General features: G+C 53.5%; 1 protein-coding gene across 1 annotated transcript in view; it reads left to right on the top strand.

Moving 5' to 3' along the window:
• Positions 1-245: 245 nt before the first annotated feature.
• Positions 246-19,396, top strand: part of PKD1L1 (polycystin 1 like 1, transient receptor potential channel interacting) — a 95,798-nt gene continuing 76,647 nt past the window's right edge. The window contains exons 1-10 of the mRNA XM_087860643.1: positions 246-366; positions 750-866; positions 1,317-1,512; positions 2,190-2,488; positions 8,863-9,036; positions 10,753-10,872; positions 11,334-11,502; positions 11,966-12,205; positions 13,671-13,803; positions 17,623-17,829. Coding sequence (XP_087716769.1) covers positions 246-366; positions 750-866; positions 1,317-1,512; positions 2,190-2,488; positions 8,863-9,036; positions 10,753-10,872; positions 11,334-11,502; positions 11,966-12,205; positions 13,671-13,803; positions 17,623-17,829 — 1,776 coding nt within the window. The remainder of the gene's footprint in view (positions 367-749; positions 867-1,316; positions 1,513-2,189; positions 2,489-8,862; positions 9,037-10,752; positions 10,873-11,333; positions 11,503-11,965; positions 12,206-13,670; positions 13,804-17,622; positions 17,830-19,396) is intronic.

Here is a 19,396-nt window from a genome sequence, read left to right as displayed (position 1 = left end):
CCTGTAGCAGAGGAGGGGGACAGCGTCCATGTCTGAGTGACCTGGGCCTGACCAGCCTTGGCACATCCCTCCTGTGGGACCCATGGGTCAAGGTAAACGGGGCCCTGTGACATGGGACATGAAGGGGACCCTCTAAGAGGTTCTCGCCCTTGCTGGCTGTGGTCATGCCCTTCGCCCCATTCCCGGAACTTGGAGGGCAGCAGACTTGGTGAGCAGCCGGCCTGCACAGGAGCAGCCACCAGGCAATGGATAGTAGCCCCGAGGCACAGTTGAATCCTGCGGAGGTGTGGCTCTGCCTCAGGGGACAGCTCCTGGTGACCCAAGCCCAGACAGCAGAGCACATTCGGATCGTGACCCGCCCTTTGGGTGAGCCATCTGAAGCAGGGTCCCAGCTGGGGACAGATGTTAGTAAAGGGCTTTAAATGTGCTCCTCCTCAGTGACACCCCCTCCCCAGAATGCTGCCGCACACTTTGGGGGTTCAGCTTCTACCCGCAGGCACCCAGGTGTCACCTAGAGCCCTGATGAGCAGGTGTGGGTCACAGAGAGGGCTCCCGTGGTCACAGGGGCCACATGAGTGAGCAAAGCACAGCCAGCCTTCCTGTTTCTGCCTTTTTCTTTCATATCCAGAAATTCCTGGGGACCTTCTGTGATAATTGCGAGCTTCTGGGGCAGCAGTGGCCTGGGCCCTTGTCTCCCACGGATGTGTGCAGCTAGGATAGCGAGCAGTGACTTCTGTGGTCTTCTCCAGGTGGGTGTGCCTGCCCGATGCTGCAGAACATCTCCGGAAAGCTGCTGGTGGGCCAGGCGGCCCTGGGGCTTGGGGACAAGCCGTATTTCCTGCTGCTAGTCCTTTGGACGCTGTTCGGCCGGTTTGAAAGCATAACCTGAATCACTCAGGTGAAAGCATAACCTGATCCTCACTAAAGGAAAATGTGTACTGCATTTTGATGTCTGCAAGAGAATCACCACTCTGCCGTGCACTTTGACTGTAGCTGACCCCATAAAGGAGCTCATTCATGGTCACTTAGGTGGGAGTAGCCCGAACTTGGGATAACAATGGCTCCCCAGCTTCCCAATGGTGGCCGCTGGCGCGCTCTTGGCCGCTGCGCTGGCAGTTGTGAACCGCCTCCTGCATCCCATCTGCAATGCACGGGGCCACCCTGCACACCCACTGGAGGAGGGGCCCCGCAGCCTCATGGGGACCCTTTATTCTCCAGCTTCCTGACGGTGCAGAGCCCAGCGCTGACGCCAGCCTAGGCCCTGTCATGACCCCTTGTTCATTCACCTCTTAAATTCCAGTGCACCTGTCCCGCAGTGGGCTCCTGCATCGTGAACGCACAGATGCCCTCCTGCCCCTCGGGATGGCAGCGCTCTGCAGAGGACATGGCCCCCAAGTGGCTTCCAGGGACTGAGGTCACATCGGCCACTGTCACAATGGGGGCCCCCATCAAGGCGGCTGCATCCGCTCAGACCCGCACTCCAGCTGCACCTTCTCCCACCTTACCCAGAAGGTAGCGTGAAGGTGGCGGGGAGGCCGGTGTCTGCCCTAGACCTTGCTTGATTCTGGAGCCATGCCCCGTGAGCTGGCGACTTCACTGTCTCCCTGTTCACCTAGTGGTGGTTGTATTTGTGGCCAGTGCTTTCAGCCCCAGCACCCTGGACCATGGAGCTGGCCACTGTTTTACCCCACGAGAGTCCATGTTACTGGGTGAACTTTGTATTTCCCATCGGTCACATGCCCATCCAGACTGGAGCTGTGAATGATTGTGTATTCCTGGTGGACACGCAGGGCACTCAACAGCACGAAGGGCTGCTGGTAGAAAGGCTGGCGCCCATCCCACGTTGGGCGTTTTCACAGAAACATCAGAGGTAGTGACTTTCGGGAAGCACACCTTGTACGGCCCTTACTAGCAACGAGGGAGATGATTTGCATCACGGCTGGGATTAATGCAGCCAGAGCGGGGGCTCTCAGACTATAGCTGCCCTCAGCATTCCCCGCGGACTTGCGGGCCCACCCCGGCCTTCTGACTTCGTGTACCTTGCATTTCTCACCTGTGCCTGGTGACGCAGGGAACCAGGGAAAGTAAGCCCTGCCATCAGGTTCCACAAAGCTTGCTCTCCTCCAGTCTCTGTCCCTCCTGGTTGGACTGTTGTGTTCTCCAAAGCTGTCCCTCCTCTCTCCCCACAGCTCCCTCTGCCACAGTGGCTCAGCGTCCTGGTCTCGTCCCAAGCAGCTCTGTCCCCTCGCTCAGTATCGCCCTGGAGCCGTCTCCGTGCAAGTTCCTGCTGACGCGGTGGATCCCGCCATCTGTGACTTCCCAGGCACCGACGCTCAGGCGCCTCCGAGTCTGGGGTTCCGGGTCCAGGTGGCTTCCCAAGCAGCTCTGTGTCTGGCGATGGATTTCGGGGACAGCTCTGGGGTTCAAGTGACGATCCGCAATGTGTCCGGGGGAATGGCGGTCACCGCCTACCACCAGTTCGGGAAAGGTAGGGTGCTCAGTGTCAGGATCTGAACCCGGGCAGGGAGTGCAGGTACAGAGAGACCCCACTCCTCCCCCCTCCGCCCCGGTACCTGCCATGTTCTGATAACGAAGGCTCAGGAGCCCCCACTGTACCTGCTCCCATACACGTTTCCTCATTCAATCCTGTCATCGGCCCTGGGCGTGGCTACTGTCCTCCATTTGGAGGAGCATGGGAAGGCCAGAAGGGGCAGGGATCTGTCCTGAGGGCACACACCTGGTAAGCCACGTGACCTCCTCTACGGGGAGAGCTCTGAGCTGTGGTGTGAACTGCTGACACTGTCCTTCAGGTACACACATGACACACAACATCGCACGCTTAATCTTTTGCACTAAAATGTCAAACACTTCGTGTTTAGGCAAAGTCACAAAAACCATCTTTCTCCAGGCATCTTGGCGCTGGAACCAGTCTGCGTGGAGAAGGACCAAGTTCCCAGAGCTGTTGTTGGGGGGCGAGGGCGGGTGGAGAGTTCCAACTTTGTCCTGCTCACTGGCCCCATGTCACTGTTTGCTGTTTATTTTTTAAAATTATTTTTTGACTATGGTACATTCTCGAAGTTCAAACCCTGGCCTTATAGGGAGGCGTGTAGTCACGGGTGCCTCCCCTCAGGCAGCACTGCTGTCTATCTCAGATGTCTCGTGTGTGTGCATACAATACCATCTTTCCCTCTGAACACAGACGTGTGCACGACGCGGAACACTGCCGCTCCCGCGCTCGTCCGCATCCAGAGCGCCTCCCACGCCTGCACAGCGGGAGCTGCCCTGCCCTGCCGGTGCAGAGGGTCCAGTAGTGCAGTGCCCCAAATCTACCTCACCATTCTTTTTACGGGTAGACCTTGAGATTTTTTCCTAATCTTTCACTATTGCACACAACGTTGCGGCGACTAATCGCACGTATGTACCATTTTGTAGAAAAGAGGAATTACCTCCTCGATGCTAGGTGCAGTTGTAATTTGCTCAGTGTTGCTAAATTGCTCCCAGTAAGGGTTGGCCGGTTTATAGTGCCCGGAGCAGTGCAGATGTCAGTGTGAAAGGTCAAAACGTATCTTTCTGCGGTTTTAGTTTGCCTGTTATTAGGTTCAATCATGCGAAAGTGCCAACATTTGCCATATTTTACCACGAAGAGCACTTTCGTGGTTCAACCTGATATGGTGTTGGTATGAGCACTTAGAGTAATTTTGAAAATTAGTCCTTTTCGTATGATACAAGCTGCAATGCATGGTTTTCTTGGTTTGTCAGTTGTATTTGGGCTTTGCTTATAGCTTTTTCTCCTTTCATGCAGCAATTTTAATTTTTATTAAGTATACTTTCTCTTTTCTTGTATGGTTTCTGGGTTTTATGTCATAGAGAGAAATCCCTTCCTTATTCCAAGTTTGCAGAACAATTCTCTCGTGGTATCTTGCGGTGTTTATATAATCCTGTTCCGCAGAGTTGAATATTTAGTACATTGGACTGTGCCTTCTGGCGACAACACTGAAGGGGCAGATTGCATTTTAGTTTTCTCTGAATGGCCACCCCTGGGCACTGCTGGCTCTGCCCCCAGGGATCTGGAGAGCGCGCCAGCCTCCGCCGGCCACCCCCAGCCCACCCTCCTCACTCCTGCTTGTGGGTTGGGTTCTACCGTCCATGCAGGTGGGCTCCCTTTCGTTATTTGTCTTTTCTTTTCCTTTTTTTTTTTTTAAGATTTTATTTATTTGAGAGAGAGAGTGAGAGCATGGGAAGGAGGGGCAGAGGGAGAAGCAGACTCCCCGCTGAGCAGGGAGCCCCATGTGGGACTTGATCCCAGGACCCTGAGATCATGACCTGAGCCGAAGGCAGACGCCCAGCCGACTGAGCCACCCAGGCGCCCCATTACTCATCTTTTCTAAAATTATTCTGGTTATTTTCACTTGTCCATTTTTCCATGTGGACTTTAGACTCCCACAGGCTCCCATAAAAACATCTTATGGGTGTTTTTATTCGAATAATGTGAAATTCATGAATTGATTTCCGCAGACTATTCAAGAGTCTCAAGAGTGTCAAGAGTCTCCTCCCTCATGAAAATACCTTTCTTTGTCCAAGTCTTCCTTGTGTCTCTAGAAGCATTTAAAAATGTCTTCACAGGGAAAGTGCACGTTTCTCGCAAGAGATTTTTTTTTTCGTGCTGGGGTATATGCATCTTTTTTTTCATTTTCTCTTCAGATGGGTTGTCATTGGGATGTAGAAGGGTTGCTGGTACTCACTGTTAATTTTGTACCCCTCTATTGCTCTGAATTTCACATTGTGTAGTTACCATGAAGCTTACTCCTTAGTGTTTGTTGGTTACGGGAACGTTATTTACAGATAGGGACATGCCATCCCCCTACCTCCAAGCTGACACCTGTCCTACCCTTGTCTCACTCACTCAGCGTGGCTGCTACTGCCAGAACAAGGTGGCCGAGGACAGATGATGGTGGCATGTTCGTCTTGAGATGCTTTCAGTGTTGCCCGTTAAACTTGGTACCAGATTTGGGGCCGATAGAGCTTCTCAAATGTTGAGGAGCTTCTCATCTTTCCTCTTTTATCAGGACTTTTTTTATTTATTTTTTTATTTTAAGTTTCAGTTAGCATACAGTGTGATATTACTTCAGGTGTACAATATGGTGATCGAACACTTCCCCACATCACCCTGTGCTCATCACAACAGGTGCACGCCTTCATCCCATCACCTGTTTCCCCATCCCCCCACCCATTTGCCCTCTGGTGACCATCAGTGTGTTCTCTGGAGTTCAGAGTCTGTTTCTTGGTTTCTCTCTCTCTCTTTTTTCCCCCCTTTGCTTGTTTGTTTTGTTTCTTAAATTCCACATATGAGTGAAATCATATGGTGTCTGTCTTTCTCTGACTGACTTATTTTACTCCACATTATACTTTCTAGCTCCACCCACATCATTGCAAATGGCAAGATTTCATTCTGTTTGATGGCTGAGTAGTATTCCATTGTATATAGATACTACATCTTTATCCATGCATCAGTTGATGAACATTTGGTCTTTTTCCATAATTTGGCCATTGTTGATATGCTACTATAAAATCAGGGTGCATGTGTCCCTTTGAATCAGTATTTTTGTATCCTTTGGATAAGTACCTAGTAGTGCAATTGCTGGGTCACAGGATAGTTCTATTTTTAACTTTTTGCGGGACCCTCCGTACTGTTCTCCTGAGTGGCTGCACCAGCTTGCATTCCCACCAACAGTGTAAGAGGGTTACTATCAAGGACTTCTTAATTTTTTAAATTTTTAAATTTTTAACTTTTTCTAAGATTTTATTTATTTATTTACTTTAGACACACAGAGAGAGAGGGAGCACATGAGCAGGGGGAAGGCAGAGGGAGAGGGAGACTCTGAATCAGACTCCGTGCTGAGCGTGGAGCCCAATGTGGGGCTCGATCCCAGGGCCCCGAGACTACGACCTGAGCTGAAATCAAGAGTTGGACGCTCTGGGGCACCTGGGGGGTTCAGTCGGTGAAGCATCTGCCTTCAGCTCAGGTCATGATCCCGGGGTCCTGGGATCGAGCCCCACGTCAGGCTCCCTGCTCAGCGGGGAATCTGCTTCTCCCTCCCCACTCGTGCTCGCTCTCTCTTTTTCTCTCAAATAAATAAGTAAATCTTTAAAAAAAAAAAAAAAAGGAACCAGTCTTTGAATTTCATTGACTACATTCCTCCCCTAAGTTTATTAATTTCTGCTTTTATCTTTACTGCCTTCTTCCTGCTTTTATACAATGATTTTGTTCTAGGTTTCCATTTTGAGTTGGATGCTTACCGTATTATTATTTCAGTTTTGAAATTGCCACCTGTCATATGGCCTTTCAAGTGTTCTGGCTTCATTATTAATTCATAGTTCTAGCCCATCATGAAGAGCAGATATTTTCTCCCATTTTGCTTAAAAAAATGCTGAGGTTGTCTCTGCGTCTTAAAATGTGGTCGGTGTTAGAAGTGAAACGGTGGGGGCGCCTGGATGACACAGTCGTTAGGCGTCTGCCTTCGGCTCAGGGCGTGATCCTGGTGTTCCGGGATCGAGTCCCACATCAGGCTCCTCCGCTGGGAGCCTGCTTCTTCCTCTCCCACTCCCCCTGCCTGTGTTCCCTCTCTCGCTGGCTGTCTCTCTTCTCTCTCTGTCAAATAAATAAATAAAATCTTAAAAAAAAAAAAAGAAAAGAAAAAAGAAGTGAAACAGTGATCGCTGGCACGATGTAGGGGCGTCACAGCCCCGTGTCCCTCAACAGGGCGGCTGTGTTGGCTCCTGACACCTTCCTGTCCTGAGCACCTGCGCTCACCCTCCGTCCGGTCCTCGTGATCACACCCCTGCCAGGAATGCATGGCGTGTGCATGTGTGCATGTGTGAGAGTGTGTACATATGAGTGTGAGAACGTGTGAGGAGGAGGAAGGGAGCCTGGTCTGAGGCAGGATTTGGGGTGTCCTCCCCCTTGGCAGCACCCTGTCTCAGCAAATAGCCCAGCACCTGTCTGCCCCAAACCCCCATGATTGCTGGATCCTACAGTAAGGGTGTATTTAGTTTTATTTAAAGGAACCACCCAACTGCAAAGCAGTTGCACCATTTTTTTTAAGTTTATGTATTTATTTATTTAAGTCATCTCTATGCTCAACATGGGGCTCTGACTCATGACCCCGAGATCCAGAGCTGCACGTTCCTCTGACTGAGCCCCCGGGCGCCCTACAGCTGGGCCATTCTGCATCCCCACCAGCGGTGAGCAAGAGCTCGTGGGGCCCCACACACTGGCCAGCAGTGGGTGTCGTCGGGGCTGATCCTGGCCGTCCTCGAGGGCTGTGGTTCCTGTGCGCACGGCCTTGATGCGGGACACGGAGCATCTCGTCATGTGCTGCTCCCTGTCTCACTGTCTCCTTGGGTGACACGTCTCTGTCCAGAGCCCCTCTGTGCAGTTTCTAATCAGGCCGTCTGTTTGCTTGTTTGTTCAGTGTCGAGAGTCCTTCGGACGTTTCGGACAGCAGCCTTTATCAGATGCATGTTTTGGAATAGCCGTGCTAGGAAGACTCATGCAATGAAATTCCCACTTCTTACATAGTCAAGTTGTTATATTTGAATGACAACTTGCTGGCTCTTCCGTCCGTTGTCACACATTCTTTTCTCGAGGAACAGGGGTGTTTCTCTCCTCTAGTCTGGCCCGAGTGGGGTTCTTGGACCGACGTCATTCGTATCCGATGTCAGGATAAAGTACAGATTCTCCGCCACAGACAGAGGACTCAGAAATGCAGGGGCTGGATCTTAGTCCACCGTGCTTGGGGGGTCGTCTGCATGACCCTCCACACTTCCCATGCTGTGGGGGCTCTATGGTCAGCTTCCTTTTTCCTCCTTAGAGATGACTTGATGTCTTTGGCTCAAAGTCATTATTTATATTTGAGGTTCCCTAGCTTTGCAGGAACATGTCTCAGCGCTGGCCGTTCTGGGTCAAGTCTCTCTGGTGTGCGGTGTGCCTTTCCAATATGTACATATGCTTCATGTTCCTTCATTTCAGGAAAGATTTTTTTCTTAAATTATGTCTTTAAATCTAGGGGCACCTGGGTGGCTCAGTCAGTGAAGCATCTGCCTTCGGCTCAGATCGTGATCCCAGGGTCCCGGGATCGAGTCCCGCATCGGGCTCCCTGCTCTGTGCAGAGTCTGCTTCTCCCTCTCCCTCTGCCCCTCCCTCTGCCTCTGCCCCTCCCCTCCCCTGCTCGTTCTCTCTCTCTCTCTCTCTCTTTCTAAATAAATAAAATCTTTAACAAAAGTAAATCTATTTCTGTGCTGGCATTTCAGCTCTCCTGATGGAAAACTGGCCATGTATGTGCTAGGTCCCTTTGCTTCTCGAAGCCTTTCTGCTCGCTTTCCCCCCAGATCCTTCTGTGGTGCCCTCTGGCTTCTGTTTCTGTCCCGCCAGCCATCTTGTGGCCCGCCCCTCACTGCATAGAAGGGCAGTGTGCACACGCGTGCACATGCGTGTGTGTTTGTGATTGTCACAATCGCTGCATCTTTTGCCTCGTGGCAGGGCGGCCAGTGTCTATTTGCATCCTCATGAATCCGTTCTACTGCGTCATTCTCGGGGCCCGGGGCAATATGAGAACGCAGCACCCTTGGTTAACACAAATTATTAAGAATTTCGTGACTGTGGAGCATTAAAGCACACGCCGGGCCCTGTTGCGTGTCACGTGCCCCGCACGGGTCCCCTGCCCACGAGGCGGCCCCTCCTGCAAGAGGAGGCCACCTGTGCTGGGCCCGATCCCAGAGTAGTCACTCATCGTCGCCCTTGCACAGCTGTTCAGCATTGTTCATGCTCTTCATAGCTCATCACATGGCCTCTTCTCATTCCAGAAGGAGTCTATGCGCTTAAGGTGCTTATGTACAATGAGTTTTATGGAACCGAAAAGGAGCTTGGGCCTTACTATGTGGAGATCGGCTCTGCAACCGTGTCTGTGTTCATGAATTCCAGCAGCACCCACAAGGATGAGCTTCTTGCCTTTGCAGACTCCCGCACGGGTCAGAAAGGTAAGAGACACCTGTGATGTCTGAACGCCCAGACCCGCCTCTGCTCATGCGGTACCACCCAGGTTGAACCGATTCTCAGCTCAGGCGTGCAGTCATCCTTTACCCCGCCTCATGCAGGAAACACTGATTGCCCAGCACTGTGCTCTGAGGGGCATGTGAAGATAAAGTCCTACAAAGTCCTGGTCTCGGGTTTTACGGTCTAGTACAGACATTGAGGTCTGTGCCGGAAACACAGGAGCTCAGACGTGCGCTGCCTCTTGAAGGGTGTGGCCAGGGCCTGGGAGATGGTGGGAGGGTGGGTCTGTCACCATAGAATAAGGAAGCTTTCGGATAGGGGTTGGATCCATCATGGGCCTTGGGTAGGGGGGCAGCCGTGAGGCAGCAGGTGTGGGGAGAGCATCTGACAGCCCGGCAGGAAGTCCAAGCAGCAGATCAGGCCGGACAGGCGCTGGGGATGGAAGAGCGCTCATGGGGGCACAGGCGCTCTGCTCGTGATTTGGTCCCATCAGTCCCCGCAGCTACTGGCAAGGGGCTCCCCATCTGCTTGGCATTGTAGAGGAGGCACCCGGCTTGGGGGTCGGCGGGGTGGGAATGGGGAATCCCAGCCAAGTGTCAGCAACACATGGAAAGAAGAGTCGTGGGCAAGCGTGGATACCCATCAAAGACAATCCCAGAGCACTTGGCCTGAGTCAGTGGAGCGATGGGTTACATTTCCCAGAATTGGGGAAAACAGGAAGCCAGTGGGACTCGTATCCCGATGCACTCACTCACCTGGAGGTCTTTGTAACTTGCTGTCCACCCTGGCCGTACGGCTGCCATGCGGTTAGCCTCGTGAGAGCCCCTAGCCTGTCCCCCGTCGTTCTGTGTCGGGAGTTAGAATCGGAAGGTCTGGCACGGATGCGTGCGTAACGGGGTGTTCTCGTGCAGATCCGTACGTGCGCTCCCTCCCGCAGGCTGATGCCGCACTCCCACCAGAATGAAGCTTCGGGTCCTGTTCGTGGGATGATGTCACTCTCAGTCACGGGGTATTTATCTTTCAGAAATTCTAAAGCACGGATGAACGAAACACCCAGTCCGTGTTATCGTTGTTATAAATGAGCATTTTGTCCCTCTGAAGGGAAGAACTACCCAGAACAACAGTACTTACAAGAAAAGACCCGCCTCCTTTCCTCATATAGGCACACGGGTTATTCTGAGTCTTCCCGCACATGCCAGTCCTCCTCTGGGACCCGGCAGGACGTTTGGTACCCGCCCTCCTGGTGCGCACACACACACACGCGCGCACAAGCACACGTGCGTGCGTGTGCACGTGTCCTGTACATGTGGCACTTTGCATTGTGTGTCCCAGGGGTTACCAGCCCGAGGCTCGCCCCGGGGCCCTGTTGAGAACCTCGTGCAGCGAAGCAGTCCTTAGCGTGCCCGTCAGGGAGGTCTTCCAAGATAAGGCTGTCCAGCAAGGGATGAACACACTCACTTCATGCAGGGCCGGTCTCGGGGGTGAGAAAACACTTCAAATGCTACTGAGAGATGCTCCGGACAAGGCTCATGGTCCGCAGGCCTGTCTGACTTCAGAACTCACGTGTCAGAACCTGAAACTCACTGGAATTCAGAGAGGGAAAGTAGAAGATGAAAAATACCGATCATCGACCGCGTGAGACAAAGGAATGGACTTTAAGGCCCTTACACGTGTTTTGTTTTGTTTTGTCGTCTGTTCAGGCACCATTGTCTCACATCGATTTCCAGCCGGTCCCTCATGTGACGTGTCCTTCACTTCTCAGAGCAGAGCAAGGGGCGGCCAGGCTTGGCCCCGCGTGACGGTCAGATATCACATGCAGCGTACGTCTTCACTCTGATTTCAGGCTTGTTCGGGTCCATTCTGGTCACAGGGGCCCCGGAAAGCGCCAGATGCTGTCATTAGCTCTGCTGAGATTTGCGTCTGCCCTTGAACCAGCTCTGTGTTCACCTGCAGATCATTCTTGTGCTTTCTAGAAACCACACGCAAGGCTTCGACCTGAAGGTCTGGGGTGGGTCATGGTGCAGTGTCCTCTGCATGCCCCCCCGCTCTGTCCCGTGCTCTTTCGAGGAGAACTCACAGGGATGGTCGTGAATTGGCCCTGACACTATGAGCCATGACTTTGGTGGCCTTTGATCTGGGGACAGAATTGCCCACTGCAGCCCTACATGTGGGCTGGGGACCCTCCCTCCCGGCCGTACCGTGTGGGAGGTGAGGATGCTGGCGCCCCCACATGGCCCCCGTTCTCTGGACCCAAGCTTCTGTCTCTCCCCGACTCTCACAGCCGTCTCTGTCTACACAAACGGAACCGTGTTTGCCACTGACGCCCACATCACTTTTCTGGCTGTTACCGAGGAGACGACCCCCCTGGAGTTTGTGTGGTCATTCGGAGACGGTCCCCCTGTGAGGACAACGTCCAGGAGCATTAAGAAAAGACTCAGCATCCCCCAGTGGTGAGTAAATGGGTGTCATGACGGGCGGCTGCTGGAAGCTTGGCCTTAGCTCGTCGGCAGGCTCCTCCGCTGCCGCTAGAGTGATTTCAGGAGCACTTCTGCGAGCGGGAGGGAGGCACGTGGAAGGTTAAAGGACAAGGAAGTCCCTCTCACCTGGGTGGGCGTGGGGCTTTGGAACCGGCGGTCCTGGGTGCACATCCCACCTCCTCCACCTGTCGGTCCCGTCCAAACAAGGGTCACAGTGCCGAAGGTGCTGCTCTGCAGGTGACTGACATAATGACAGGGGGGCGGCCCTAGCATCCCCGCCACCTTTCCCAGTAAGCGGGGAACCACGGGAGCTGGGGAGTCCCTGCGGGTGAAAATGTCCCCTCCCTCGCCCCTGCCTTTCTTGGGGCTGCTCTCTGCCCCTGACCCAATCTGTCCCCCACCTGCCCTGCCCGCCCTCTCGGCGGTCCCACCGCAGGTACAGCGTGATGGTGCGGGCCGCCAGCAGGCTGGGCAGCGTGGCCTCGGAGCCCCACCGCATCAGGGCGCAGAGGAGGATCGTCGCCAGCCGGCTCGCGTCCCCCTCCTCGGCTCTGCTGAACGCCAGCGTGACCTTTGAGTGCAGACTCAACTTCGGTACCGACGTCACTTTCCTGTGGGACTTCGGGGACGGCGCCGTGGGCCCAGGGGACAGCTCTGCCAGTCACACCTACAGCAGGTGAGTGGCTCAGGCGCAGGCACGGCTCTGCGTGTGGCGGCTGGAACGGCCTTTGCAAGGTGTGAGCCCCCGGTTCTCCACAGCCGACCGAGCAGTGCATGCAGTTGGCAGATACTGAAGAGAGACAGATAAACCCGCTGCTCTCCAGGAGCTCACGGTCTGGGGACTGGGGACAGCGGGGTGGGAAGCGGACACTTTGAGCACCAGGATGCGTGGACAGGGCCGTGGGACGCAGGGTGGGGGGCAGACAGAGGTAGAAGATGCTTGGAAGGACTGCCAAGGGCTCACTGTCCCCCTGAAGAGCTTGGGCTGTGTCCTTTCAACTGGCATTTACTGAGCACCCACCGTTTACCTGGAATGAAGCATTATGGAGACTCAAGCACTGCTGGGCCTGCCTGGGGGAGGCGGGCGTGCCCACCGGAAGCCACCAGGGCAGACGGCAGGATCGCCACCATTAAGGTTAGGAGACTGACGAAGGGCAGGCCAGCCAGGTCTGAGCCTGAGCCTCCTGGCCCGTTGCTCCCCGGCTGGGGGGACACCCTAGCACTGGACGCCTAGTTGCTGAGGTTGTGCGGACCTCTGGATGGAGCTGGTGTGGCACCGTTCGTGCTGTTGTAATGACATGGTCATGTGTGCAGAAGGGCCCAGAAGCAAGGCCCGTGTGGCCGGCAGCAGCAGGGAAAGACGGCAGACCTCCCTCAGCACAGGACTTCCCTGAGAGCCCCTGTGGCCTCGCCATGTGCGAGAACATGCCCGAACGGCCTGTCACTAGCTCTCCCTGTGTGCCCTCTGCATTGGGGCTGGGTGTTCACAGCAGGAAGGAGTTGGGCCAGGGCACCCGGGTAGGCTCCTTCAGGTAGACACTGGGGCCCTGGACCTGGGAATGTGGTCTGTGGCTCCGGGATGGACACGCACGGCTCCGCGCCCCTACCTCGTCTCTGGAGTGTCCCAGGGCTCCCCAACCACCTGGGCCCTGAGGCGGACCTCCAGCCTGTGCTGTGGTCAGCCCGACCTGCCTTCCTTACGGATGCACCATGACAGCAGGCGGCGCTCTGGTCCCGCGGCTGATGGAGCAAAGCGGGAAGGTCATGCCCAGACTTTCTCATTGAGGGTTTGGGGGGCCTGTCACAGGGAGGATCACCCCATGGTACACAGAGGGGCCAGGCCGTGGCTGCCAGGAGGTGTCCCCACGGGAATAATTGTTTCTCTATCAGCAGGTGACACTGGTCTGGGAGCTGGGCATCCAGCTCACCCTGCAATGGGCAGGCAGCCGACATATTAACCAGGAAGCAGATGGCCCCTGTGGACACCTGCCCCACGACCCGCGTGTCCTCTCTTCTCACTGATGGGCTGTCTGGCCCTCGAGTCCTATAATGACGTGGGTGGGGGGTGTTAGGAAGGAGGAGGGACAGGCAGACGCCTGACGGGCGGGGTGTCTTCATTCCTGCGCACTGTGGCCTTGCAGGGAAGGACAGTTCACCGTCCAGGTCCTTGCCTTCAACGAGGTCAGCTCTGCCTGCCTGAGAAAGCAGCTGTTCGTCGTGCGTGAGCCCTGCCAGCCGCCCCCCGTGAAGAACATGGGGCTGGGAAAGGTGCAGGTAGGGCGGGCCTGGGGGTCATCTCAGCACTGGGAACGGCGGGGCTTCGGGGAACGGAGTCCTGCTGCACTGGACACCAAAGGGTGCCTCTCGGAGCTTCTGAGGGCCCTGGTGCTGAGGCGGAGGGACGGCCTCATCCTGGCTCGAGGCGCCTAGTTGACCTCGGTCACTCTGGTGTTCTTTTCAGCCTGCTTTAAGGGGCTGTTTAGATATTGCTTGTGGAGGCTGGCCTGGGTGGCTCAGTCGCTTGAGTGTCTGCCCTCGGCTCCGGTCATGATCAGGGTCCTGGGATCGAGCCCCGTGTTGGGCTCTCTGCTCAGCCTGGAGTCTGCTTCTCTCTCTCCCTACTCCTGCTCTCTCATGCTGTCTCTCAAATAAATATATAAAATCTTTTTAAAAAATTAAAAAAGGAAGAAAGCAGTTGCTTGTGGAGACTGGCCTGGGGGTTCAGTCGGTGAAGCGTCTGCCTTTGGCTCAGGTCATGATCTCAGGGTCCTGGGATGGAGTCCCGCATCGGGCTCCCTGCTCAGCAGGGAGTCTGCTTCTCCCTCTCCCTCTGCCTCTCTCTCTGCCCCTCACCCTGCTCGTGCTCTCTCTCCCTCTCTCTCTCAAATAAACAAATTAAAACAAAAAAAGAAATTCCTTGTGCAAAGCACTACAGGCGCTTTCAGGAGAAAGGAGTATTTGGATTCATGTGATGTCAACACCCAAAGACAGGATCGGTCCCTTCCTGAGCGCCTACTGTGGGTTAGGAAAAGGAGGTTCCTTTGAGGCCTCTGGGTGAGAGCAGATTTCCCTTTTCAGGGCAGAAGTGTCCAGTGACACATGGGAATCAAAGTCGTGACTCAGCTGCATTTCCAGAATGTGTCCTGTGTCTTTCTGCTGGGCCTCTGACCAGGTTCCCGGGTCAGGCACCTCCCGCCCCAGATGAGATCATGGGGATCCGGGGATGGGGGATAGCAAACGGAAGAGCCCCCAGCGCAAGACCCGGGTGGTTCCTGGCCACGTGGTTCCTGCAGGACGATGATGGCCCCTTACTGGCAAGACCCAGGCGCCTGCTAGGCCAGCATGCACCTACGCGTCTGCACGGGCAGTGGGCTCTCGGGGTCGGGGAGATGGACAGGACGTCAAGGGAGACCCCAGCATGGAAACTGGGAGCAGCCCAGACCCAGGGGAGAGGGGTCTGCGTTTAAATCCCGACTCTGCTCTTAGGTCGAGGCACCGGACGGGACTTGTCCCTGGTTAGTAAGCATGAGCCAGTGAAGTCGCTCATGGCATGGGGTCCAAAGTATGACTGGCTGTGTGACCCGGGGTGCTGTTCTAAAAAGAAGGACGCAAGGGTTTTTCATTTTTGAAACAAAGGAAACAACACCGATGAGTCCATTTTTTCTTTATAATTTTTTTCTCATACGCATATTCTAAAAGTATAAAGGAAAAGGGAGAATCATCTAAAATACAGCAAGAGAATGCCACTGTGTCACTGGACACACTTAAGGAAGGCCAAAGGTCAACTTCCAGTTTAAAGGTATACCAGTAGTTCTTAAGATCCCATTTCCCAACTCCTTCTAGAAGTTTACCCTTTTCCCATTTTTGTGGGAAATTTTCATTAAACCATCCTGCAGGGGAGCTTTTGTGCCCCACTGTCTTCCCCAAGTGGGAGGCCAGCCAGCAGGGCTGGATCTTCATCCCTCGTCCTTCAACCCTCCTCCACCCTCATCACTCAGCCCTCCTCCACCCTCCACCCTCGTCCCTTGTCCCTCAGGCCTTCTCAATCCTCCACCCTCATCCCTCAGCCTTCCTCCATCCTCGACCCTCCACCCTCAGCCCTCCCCCACCCTCCCTCCTGTTCCTGGGGAATCCTGTCAGGCTCGGTGGTGGGCCGGGCGGGCACGGTCTAGGGGCTGTGCTGAGGGGCACAGGGGACTGGGAGAGGCAGACTGGCTGGAGGGGTGGGGTTGTGACTGGTAGGCACTAACATGCCCCCTGTACCATTGTCTTTTGGCTTATTAATGTTGGCAAGTATGCCTTTATGTACTTACGGACTACATTTTAAAGTTCTTATTATGAAAATTTCAAATATAAATCAGTGTGTGATGAACCATCGTCCACGTTGAGCGATCCCTGAAATTTCACCGTATTGGTTTCCTCTGTTCCTTTCTTTGCCAAAACATTCTACAGGCCTTTCCAGACCGCAGCACAATTAACCGCAGGTGCTCCAGTGTGTAGCTCTAGAAACTACGGGCGGTTTCTTACCTACACAGAGCGCTGTTGTCAAAACAATTAGCAACGATCTCTTCGTATAACCTAACCTAATATAGTCCCATTGCCCTGTCCCAGAATTTCTTAATGCAATCGTTTGTTTGCTGGGGATGCACCGAAGTTTTCTGTTTCAAAAAAGAGAGAACAGAGAAAAAAAAAAAAAAAAAAAGCTTTTCCTTATCAGCTACATCTGTAAGTTTTCCTAAAATAGAGTTCGTTCAAAAAAGCAAGAAAACAGTGTTTGCATCTTTCCCTTAATTCTCCACTTTTAGAGTGAGAAGTTGGGCTCCAGCCACTTCTGATGGGGACAGCTGAGTTGTGTGTGCTTTGTGGGAGGACGGGGGGCAGGGAAGCCTCTGTGTGTCTTCATGTGTTTGAGGTTTTGTAAGCTGTTGGGTCCGTTGCAGACACGATCTATAAAGGCTCAGAGCGGCCTGTGTGGGGCCTGTCAGGTTCGCTGTGGGCTGGGTCTGGTACCTTCTGCCCCAGCCCGCTGGTCCTGGAACGCTTCTGCCCGGCCCGTGGACAGCTGCCTTCTCGCTGGAAGCGGCATCTCTCCGTGGAGCCCTGGGCCTTCGAATGGGTGACTGGGGATGGGAATCTGGCTCCGGGGTGTTCAGTGTTCCCGGGTATCGTCGTGTGCGGGCTCCTGAGTGTACGCTGGTAGGAACTAGCTCATGTGACATTAACTAAGTCATGACTCCACCTGCTGTTCCCACCCGGAAACGTCACGTATGCAGAATTTACATGCTTTTGAAATAGATTATACTTGAATTCTCTCGTATTAAAATCTCGATGTCTAGAACGTCAACATTATTTATTAGCACTTTTCCTAATATGTGAAATGTTTTCAAAGTAATAACACCATTACTTCCACCAGAAATGAAACTTCTTCGTGAGCTTTCAGATTTATCTGTGCTTCTTTGGCCTGTAGAATATATTCTCACAATACTGCACATCAAAGTAACTCGAAATTTATCTCTCTTCTCTATTGCTTCCTTGAAATACGGTTATATTCCTTTGTTTCGGTTCTCAATTATCAGAGAACTTACTGGTTTCTTTTGGTTTTGTTTTTGCTTTTTGATTTGATTTTTGAATAGATACAACATTTATGGGAGTTCATAGTCAAAACCATACGATAAAATGTCAGTGGAAATTTTGTGATTTGCCCATGTATGTCTGCCCATTTTTCCATTGGAGACGTTGAAAATGTCTTATTGATTTTAAACAATAATAACTGTCATGTATTTTGCAAATGCTTTTCTTTCTTCTCTGTTGGTTGCTTTTTAAAATGATTTTTAAAAAAGATTTATTTATTTGAGAGAGAGAAAGAGAGGGAAAGAACACGGGAAGGGGAGGGGCAGAGGGAGAGAGAGAGAAATCTCAAGCAGACTCCCCGCTGAGCATGGAGCCTGATGTGGGGCTCGATCTCATGGCCCTGAGATCATGACCTGAGCCAAAATCAAGAGTCGGTCACTTAACCCACAGAGCCACCCAGATGCTTCTCTGTGGCCTTACGCATAATGGACGTTTGGAGACCGCTTTCTCTCTAACCCGCAGGTGTGGAGGTCTCAGCCTGTGACCCTGGCTGTGACGTTTGAGTCTGCGATCCTCTGTGACATCTCCCGAGGCCTCTCCTACACCTGGACCTTCTGGAACTCCCAGGGCTGGCCCGTGGCCCTGCCCCCCACCGTCAGCACACACAGGCAGATGGTCACCGTCCCCAGCTACTTCCTGGAGCCCGGGAACTACACCGCTCTTGCCAGGGTGGGTGGTTGGCTGACATACATCCCGCCGGCCTCAGCAGGAGCTCAGCCCCCATCGCTCCAACCTGCTCTATCCAAGAAAACAAGGGTTGTCACAACATGTGTGGCTGGGCTGTCCATAAATGCTTACTTAGTTCCTCTGAAAGAGCAGATTGCATGTCCAAACACAGGCAAAGTCATTGTGAAAATCTCCTTATTCTTTTAGCAAAGGCCTCCTGAGCATCTGCTTTGACTGTGTCGCTGAGGTAGTCCTGGATGTCAGGGGACATCAATATGTGTGTCATCCCAGAGCTTCCCGCCTGGAGCGGGAGGGGACGTTAGTGAGACAGCTGAGGCCGTGAGGACACCCTGGTGACTGGGCTGCTGCTGGCACTTGGTGTACTTTGCCTGGAAAAATGGTGAAAATATGTCGTCCCTTCTAGAAGAGTCCGTTTCTTGGGGCAGAGTCTGTTCCCAGGCAGAGACTGGCCCTGCATTTTCCTGCTGTCTGAAAGTTCCCTGGGGAGCTCATCACCTCCTGGGGGAGGGATGGCTGTGAGCCCTGCCTCTGATGCTTGCAGTGTTCCAGGTCAGGAGAGGATTCTAGAATGGTGGAGGCCATGGACGGTCCCATGGAAGCATGTGGGGTTTGAGGAGGTGGGCGTTGGGACACAAGGCTGAACACATGAGTGGGGGTTTCTTCTGAAGACTAGGGGAGGCAGAAAGGAGGGATTGGGCTTCACTGCTCAGCGGGCCCCATTGGAAATGTTGGAGGGGGGTCAGGTGGATGTGGTAGTGGGGAGAAGGATTGTGATGGGGTCTCTGAGCAGGGGGACACCTGCAGCAAGGGAGGAGGGAGGTCAGGTGGAGTGTCCTGGGGAGTGGGGGGGATGCTGGGATCTCTGACCGGGGAGGACAGGAGCAGTAAGGGAGGAGCCCAGGCAGGCAGCCCTTGCGTTTTGAGGATGGGACAGGGGAAGGAGCCAGAAAAGGAGGCAAGGTTTGGTCTGTCTATATTAAGCATCATAAGGAGGTGTGTCACCAGTTTTACTTAAATTTTAAAATAGTGGAAATTTACTTAAATTTAAAATAGTGGAAAAGTTTTATTAGTTGCAGTGTTTTTTAAAAAAAATCACTTGTTCCGGTAATAGTCTGTATTGTTTCTTGGTTTAACACAGCTTAAAATCGTTAGTGTCCACTGTCACATCGGCAGGGGGGAGTAGGTATCCCGTTTCTGTGACCGATCGTGGGCTCTCCTTGTCACTGAGGAATCTGGGAAGTGACTCCTAGAAGGGTAGATTTCAGCTGGACTGACGGGGCCCAGAGCAGACGCTGTGAGGTCATGGTGTGGACTGTGCTACCAGCCTAACTTCCCCGTGCCCCAGCTGGGGCATGAATGGGGTGGTGGAGTGTTTCCGAGGCAGGCGGGCTGGCCAGCCTCCCCAAGAGGCCACCTGTCTGGTCTGGCCCGAAACTTGGCAGACCACAAATACTGTTGTTGGTTTGGTTAGAAATGGTCATTCTCGCGGGGCCTGGATCATACTGTGTAAGGTCACAAGTGAGTGCCACGTGACCTGGCAAAAAGAGAA

Source organism: Ursus americanus, chromosome 3, assembly GCF_024610735.1.
Source record: "Ursus americanus isolate L20-20 chromosome 3, mUrsAme1.1.p, whole genome shotgun sequence".
Classification (NCBI taxonomy): domain Eukaryota; kingdom Metazoa; phylum Chordata; class Mammalia; order Carnivora; family Ursidae; genus Ursus; species Ursus americanus.
The sequence above is the reverse complement of the archived record's forward strand: the minus strand, read 5'-3'. Positions and strand labels throughout refer to the sequence as shown.